The sequence below is a fragment of the Mirounga angustirostris genome, unplaced genomic scaffold (genome assembly GCF_029215605.1).
Source record: "Mirounga angustirostris isolate CCGP_5_RB_7025 unplaced genomic scaffold, mMirAng1.0.hap1 SCAF_11, whole genome shotgun sequence".
NCBI lineage: Eukaryota > Metazoa > Chordata > Mammalia > Carnivora > Phocidae > Mirounga > Mirounga angustirostris.
Genome location: NW_026991719.1, coordinates 127358487 through 127366450, shown reverse-complemented (window position 1 = coordinate 127366450; position 7964 = coordinate 127358487). Strand labels below are relative to the sequence as shown.

At 35.5% G+C, this 7964-nt stretch overlaps 1 protein-coding gene across 2 annotated transcripts in view; it reads right to left on the bottom strand.

Annotated features, from left to right (window-relative positions):
* Nucleotides 1–544: 544 nt before the first annotated feature.
* The window catches only part of VAMP7 (vesicle associated membrane protein 7), a 60484-nt gene continuing 53064 nt past the window's right edge, over nt 545–7964 (bottom strand). For both annotated transcript variants that reach the window (XM_045884843.3, XM_064574796.1), the window contains 2 exons: nt 5927–6019; nt 545–2144 (listed from right to left, as the gene is read on the bottom strand). In XM_045884843.3, the coding sequence (XP_045740799.1) occupies nt 2076–2144; nt 5927–6019 (162 nt within the window). In that variant the 3' untranslated portion in view covers nt 545–2075. The remainder of the gene's footprint in view (nt 2145–5926; nt 6020–7964) is intronic.

Below are 7964 nucleotides of genomic sequence, written 5' to 3'. Positions count from 1 at the left end.
AATCATGTCTCCACACCTTCTACCGCCCATGGTGTGGCCTTTTTTCTCCCGCTATTTGTGCAGTCTTATTCTCTCAGTTCTCAGATTGATTTCTTGGGTATTCAGAATGATGTGATATTTATCTAGCTGTGTTCAAGGGATGAGGCAAGTATAAGGTCTCTCTCCTCCTCCATCTTAATTCCTCCCCAGGTCACACTTCTTAATGTATTCTTAGTGTAAGTAAACTATGGCAAAATGTCATCAGAAGAAATTAGATTCCAGGAGGAAATTCTAAAGCTCATTACATTACTCTTAAATTTTATTAATGCCTTCAGTTTGTGCGTCATTTAAAACAAGATATGTGCTTTAAAAAGCATTCTTATAAATAGACCAATGAACAGTTAAGTAATTTATCCCTAAAACATGCACATCATTTTTATTCAGGTGTGTATAAGAAAGGGAAATAAGCTTTAAGTCTTTTTCTTTGGATTAAAGACATTTGGAAATTATTATTCAGGAATGCCAAATGTTTTCCTGGAACAAATGTGTTTTCCAATAGGAAATGCTGATATAATTAAAAGGCATTAGTGTTGATAAAGAAGACCAAGAAACATTTGCGCCATGTGTGATCACCAAGAAGAGTTCTAGTGGGCCTAAAGTATATGTCAAATAAATGAATCTGGTAGCATGAATCGGAACGTTTAGATGGAAGAACAGATAGCATGAGCCAGATTATGAGACAGATATATATTCAAGGCACATGACTAGGATTACACAGGTGGCTAAGTTTTATAGACTACTTTGTTCATTTGGAAAATAGTCAAATGTAATATAATTTCCATTTACTGGCATTTATTGATAAATAAATGATTTAGGGCAGCAAATGTCCTTTCAGATACACACCACAAGTACGTAATAGGTAACAGATGCCAGTGTAGCCAAAGCAGAATGATTACACTCCAGTTTTCCCACACTGCAGTTAAATGGATGGTAAACTGTCTGGTATTATTTCTCTCTCTATATATATATCATACTGTCTATTCTCAAGTTTCACAAAAAAATTCTTCAAAACTAGATTACAGAATTTATTAATCCATAAAAGATACTAAAACTATTATTCAACAGAACTCAAACCCAAACCCTAGAGTTGACTGTTCACTATATTCAGTTTGGGCTTTTCCCAGACTGGAAAAAATTCCCCATACTATCTCTCCCTTATATACCTAAAACACTAGTACATCCACCGTGGTTCTCTTATTTTTCTCTGGGGAGCCAGAAGAATTTGCCTCTCCACCTTCTCCACTACCCATTCTATTAACTATACAATTGCTCTAAATATCCACCAAAAAGAAAGAAGTATATAAAAAACCACAACCTTCAATATTTAAACCATCATCTTTTCAAATCAACTGCAATGAGGAAAGAGAGGATATCATGCTCTGCAAGGTTTGTGAAAGGTCAAACCTTTCTTCCTGGAAGTGAATACTAGAAGGACAAAGTTAATTCTGTGTATTTCTAATGGGCTAGCAAAATGTTCCCCATATGACTGACAGAAAATGTTTAAAACTTTACCTGCATGGGCTCCTAGAAACAAGCAGCACCAACAAATTAATTACAATTCCCCAAATAACGATTCTCCATTTAAATTGTTTTCAAGCACCTAAAACTCTTCAATAGCAAAAGATATTAAGACGAGATATTAGCAATGCTGTCTCTGGAATACTTTTGTGTGCAAATACAAAGTTCATCCAAAGTCTTAGTAGACAGCTCATAAGACTTGTGGTTTCTACCTTGGTGACAGCTATGTGCAATTACAAACAAAAACGTTTCTCTAAATAGATGACTCTAATTAACAAACTAAAGAAACAAAAGCCTTTTTAAGGCTACTGCTGCAATAAATGGTTAAATCTGAAGTGCACTGGAATAAACTGGACAAAGATAAATCTGGAAGCGTACAACAGGATTAAAAAAAAAGGAAATAGAAGAGGGTTGAAGAGACTGGCAGACACCATCTGTCAGTATTAAAAGGCTTGAATCACATGGATTGCTCTTAACTCCTTGTTGTCTCATTTCCTTGGTTAATGACAACTTTTTTTTTATTTCTTCACACAGCTTGGCCATGTAAATCCACCACAGAGAGGTGACACGATGATATAGATGAACACCTAGAGGGAGAAGGAAGGCAATTTTATTTTCTTGAATCTATCATAGGCTCATAAATAATACATAAAGCATAGTAAAAACCTATTAACAGATACTGATTCCATTACAGTAGTAGTTGTGTAATAATATAATACACCAATCAAGTATTTTCAAAGGCAGAAGTGGAGTTAAAGGGATCCTTTCTGATACAACTCTCACACATTTGAATTCTAGTATACGTTCTTCATTGGGAGAGAAAGCAGTGGGGTTGTTTCTCTTCACTGGAAACCAGGCAGAATCAAGCTCTATGAACAATTCTTATTGAGACATCATTAATTATCAAAATCACAAATTATCTTAATTCTCCTGATGTATAATTTTATTATGAAGCATATGTTTAGGTTTTACACACGTGTCACTTTTCATTATTAGGATGATTAGAAATATTTAAAAGTCTGAGTAGAGACTCTGCTCTATATCGCCTATGAGCAAGAATGTTGCTATGAACCTTTTGGTGAATAATGACATGATAATTACAATAACCAAATCAAAAGAAAGCTGATGATACAAGTAACACAGTAAAAATGCTGGTCCTATTATAGATGGATTAACTTTTTAATTGTATTGGATTTTTGAAGTGTTTATATATACATATATATACAATCTATATTTAAAGATTTTATTTATTTGAGGGAGAGAAAGAGAGAGAACACAATCAGGGGGCGGGGCAGAGCCCAAGGGAGAAGCAGGCTCCCCGCAGAGCAGGGAGCCCAATGTGGGACTCGATCCCAGGACCCTGGGATCATGACCTAAGATACGCTTAACCGACTGAGCCACCCAGCAGCCCCTGAAGTGTATTTTTAATAGTATACGCTTGTTCACATTACTAAATTCCAAAAAACAGATTTATTTTAAACATTAGGATCACTGCATTGATTTCATCATTTGTCTTGCTTTAAATTACAACTTTTTTGATATCTTTAATGGGCTGATTTCATTACTCAATGCTAAGAAAAAAAACACATTTATGAATTCCATGCTTGCTCCCGAAAGTCAGCAGAGTGCTTTTGCCTTACTTCTCTACAAATGTGAGGGAGGGGGTGGTTTACAGCAAATTCTGGTTCTTAACGAATAAACTACTCACAGGTACACATACAAACACACACACACACACACGTACACAGATATTCCAGTATGACATGAAGTTGACTATTTACCACAGCTGAAATACAAGGATTTTTAAAGCTGAAGTACAATATATTAGGCAACAACAGCTTTTGGGAGAGACTGATACTGCATTAAGAGCAGTGCTATGTATGTAGTAAGTAATCAATAAATACAATCTGAATTTAACAATAATCCAGCTTTATAAATCATTGTAAATTTGCAGACCCAAGTAGAAGGAAGAAGCTAAGCTGAGGAGCCTAGAATGTGCCACCTGAGTATCCTGAGCAATGTGACATTCCAGGCTCTGGCACAATTTCTAGTATAACATCAACATATTGATGGCTGCTCTTCTCTGTTAGGTAAATGCAGCTATCTAAGGTGGAGGTCTTTCAACAGGGGTCAAGGAAAAGTGGAGCTGAGTCAGAGGTATCCGCACACAGTTAACTTTGGGCTTCTGCAAATGGCAAGAGGATAGGGAGAAAGGCTGCTTCACCCAGCCATAAACTACCCCCAAAGTAAAGCATCTCCCTCCCACCCTCTGTAGAGCAGCAGCTCTCAAACTTTTGGTTCAGGACCTATTCACACTCTCAAAAATCACTGAGGACTCCAAATAGCTCTTACATAGGGGGATTATAATTATCAACACTTACCATATTAGAAATAAAGCTTTAAAAATACCTATATAATTCATTTAAAAACAAAAATAATAAACCCATTATAGATAAACATAACTATATTTCTCCCAGATCAGTTTTATTTGTGTCAGCTTGGCTAGCTATAGTACAGAGTTACCCAATTAAACACTAACCTAGGTGTTACTGTATTTTGAAGATGTGATTAAAGCCCATAAATCAGTTGCCTTCAAGTAAAGCAGATTATCTTATATAATCCAAATTAGCCTGATTCAGTTAGAAGTCCTTAAGGGCAGAGCTGAAGTTTCCTTGATGAAGAAGAAATTATGTCTATGAATTATGCCTTTGCTCTTGCCCCAGCAGTCCAGACTGCCCTTCCTGACAGCCTGCCCTAAGGATTTTGAACTTGCCAAGCCAACTCCCACCATCACATAAGCTAATTCCCTGTGATGTATCCTTAACATATATCCAGAGAAATTCAAAGAGAGGCTACATCTGTTAACAAGGAGAACTCCACGAAAAAAAAGGTTACATTAAGAATAATAAGAGTTCTTAGAAATTTAAAGCATATCTATGAAAAATGAATACATAAGATGAATTGAGCTGAAAAGAAAATTAGCTTGCAGGCAAGAGTGAGCTAAGTAATTCTCTCAAATGTAATGCATATTAAAAAGGCTATCAGACATTCAGGATAGTTCAAAGAGGTCCAATATCTGTTTACATAGGAGTTACAAAAGGAGAACAGCATACAGACTCATTTACATTTATAAACATGAGAACTACTAAATAGACATTAGGAAATTGAACTCATGATGCATTAAAAGAATATTACATAATGGCCACTTAGTATTTATCCCAGAAATGAAAGGATAGTTATAAGTACATTTATTACTGTAATTCTATACATTACTATTAAATGCAGATAGTCATATTGTCAACTCATTGGGAAGAGAAATATTATTTCCCAAAATTAAATGCCTATTCATGACTAAAACTTCAGGCAATCTAGAAACAAAAATAAAGTTACCTTTGATGATAAAAATCCAACAAGAATTCGTAATACATATCACTCCTTTTAAAAAAGATTTTATTTATTTGAGAGACAGAGAACACGAGTGGGGGAGCAGGGTAGAGGGAGAAGAGAGCCCTACGCGAGGGAGGCTCCAAATGCCCTGAGCCAAAGGCAGATGCTTAACTGACGAAGCCACCTCGGCGCCTCTACGTATCACTCTTACAAATGAAATATTGGAAGCATTCCACTTAAAACCGGGAACTAAATAAAGATGCCCACTGGCACCACAGTTGTTCAACATTGCTAGTAACTGCAAATTATATATACATATACATACCTATATATAGTTATGCAGAATTATATAGAACGTGTGTATATAAATTTGATAACATTGAAATTATTAACAGACGGTAACATAATTTACCTATAGCACGAGTAGGCAAATGACAGCCCATGGCTTGTGAGCTAAGAATGGTTTTTATATTTTTAAAGGTTTAAAAAAAAAGGATATGTGACAGAGACTACATGCAGCCTGAAAAGCATAAAATATTTATTATCTGGCACTTTACAGAACGTTTGCTGACTCCTGACAGAAGAATCAGAATACAGAAGAATAAACTGACAAACTATTACAACCAATAAGAGTTATACAAAGTTGCCAGACACAAAAACAGATCAGTTAGAAAAAAAACAGAAATAAAGAAACAGAGAATGCAATCAGCTAGAAAATAGAAATATAATTAGAAAATATGGAATTACAAAATGTAATTTTAAAAGAATCCCATTTCAAACGGGATGACAGAAACATTCAATATCCAGGAATATTTGGAATGCCTTGCCTGATTCCTTACATATAAACATTTAGGAAGATGGAGTTTAAGTACAATATTTTGGAGTGATTTCACAGGACAGCTAATCATTGAGAAAGAATTCCAGCATCCAGTTTCTTAAAGATTGAAAAATAAAATAACACACTAAAATAACAAAAACTTACAACTGATACGATGATGATGATGATAGTGAGTTTGAGATTCTTCATACACATGGCTCGTGCAAGATTTCTGCTGGTTGTTTTGAAGGTGACAGACTAGGAAAAAAAAAAAAAGATTTATTTGATCCCTGGCACTGACTACATAACCGATTCATAGTAATACCTGTAAAACTTTTACTTTCATTAATCATGTTGAATCATGAATTCATTACTGTCTTCACAGGTCGAGACTAGCCATTCATAATCACTAGTTCTCAGAAGCAGGACTTGGTCAGGTGTATGGTAAGCAGTACAAGCCCACTGGAAAAGCTTCTCCCCTTTTTCTTGTCCACCGAAGTAATGCATGTGGTGTCAAGAATCACAAATGGCTCTTCCTGCTAGTGTGAAAGCCTTTTCCTCTTTATGCTTCCAGGAAGAAAGGTTCCCTCTAAGCCAGTTGGTTGCAAACACATTTGCCTGTTCTACCCAATATAATCCTGGGATTTTTGAGCCATAAAAATCTGCTCAATTTCCATAAGAAGATATGTATTTACTTGTATGAGGCCCAAAACCCAAGGAACTTTGCTCCTTCAGTTACTCATTTTCTTTTGCAACACTGACTTCTCAATATCTACTGAACCATTCCCACCAGACACAAAGAGTTTAAAGCAACCAAACAACAAAATTCCCTAACAGCCCAGCAATTCCACTCCTAGGTATATATCCAACAGAGCTGTATGCCCAAGTTCACCAAAAGTGGAATAAACAGTTCAATTGTACACATACTTCATATATTCAAGAAGGCAGAGGGAAATACGCACATGTAAAGGAGACATGTGGAAGATATAAAAAAGAACCAAATCAAGCTTGTAGAGATGAAAAATATATGAGGTGGGAATAACAGCAGATTACAAACCACAAAATAAAACTAACAGAAGCTATCCTAAATGAAACACAGAAGAAAAAAAGACTGAAAAAAATGACCAGATCAATAGATCAACAGATAATTCTACAGAATCTGGAATTAGAATGGATTCCCAACAGGGGAGCATGGATAAACAAATTGTAGTAGGCAGACTTATACAACTGAATAGTACAAAACAACAAAATAAACTATTACCATATTGAACAATATGAATGAATCTCATAGATATAATAGTGAAAGAGGCCAGAGAGAAGCTAGTATATAACAGATGAATCCATTTCTATACCTTTAAGAACAAACAAAATATCATCTAGGGTAATGTAAGTCATAAAATGGTTACCTCTGTTGGGGATTATTAACAGGAAGGAGCATGAGGCAGCTTTCTGCAGTACTCGAAATGTTTTTTTTTTCTTGACCTAAGTGGCGGTTACATGCATATAGACATATGTGTAAAAAATAACTAAATGGTACACTTGCTGCACCTTATTCTACATATGTTATGCCTCCACAAAGAGAGACATCTGTTAATTAATTAGTACCTTTTGTTATTCTGGGTCACATAGTCAACAAAATTAAAGACTTATTTGGAAATTACAGGCTAAATACAAGACCATTCTAGCTAAACAGAGTAATCTTCGATTAAGAATTTGATCTGCAGATCTGAGATCAGATACTTCTTTGCCCCATAGCAATGGGTTACAAAGTGAGCCATTATAAAAACCTGGTATTTTGACTTGCTGTATGGTACCACCCTTCCTCCAGTTACCATGTGCTTTGACTTAAAACTATTATCCTCCTAAAAACTACTGTTAATACATGTCCCTATAAAACTAACAATAACAATAAACACTGAAATAGCTCTTACTATGCACAAGACACCGTGTTAGGCACTTTGCGTGCATTATCTGATTTAATGACATATAGCTCCATTTTACAGACAATGATTCCTGAGGCACAGAGAGGTCAAGTAACTTGTCTAAGGTTGCACAACTACTAAGTGGCAGAGAGGGGAATCAATCCCAGGCAGCCTGACTGTAGAGCTTGTGCTCCTAACCACTACAATCTAGCTGCTGGTAGGAATAAACATGATGACTTACTAAACCATTTCACGGTGTAAACTACTCTGCATTTAAATTT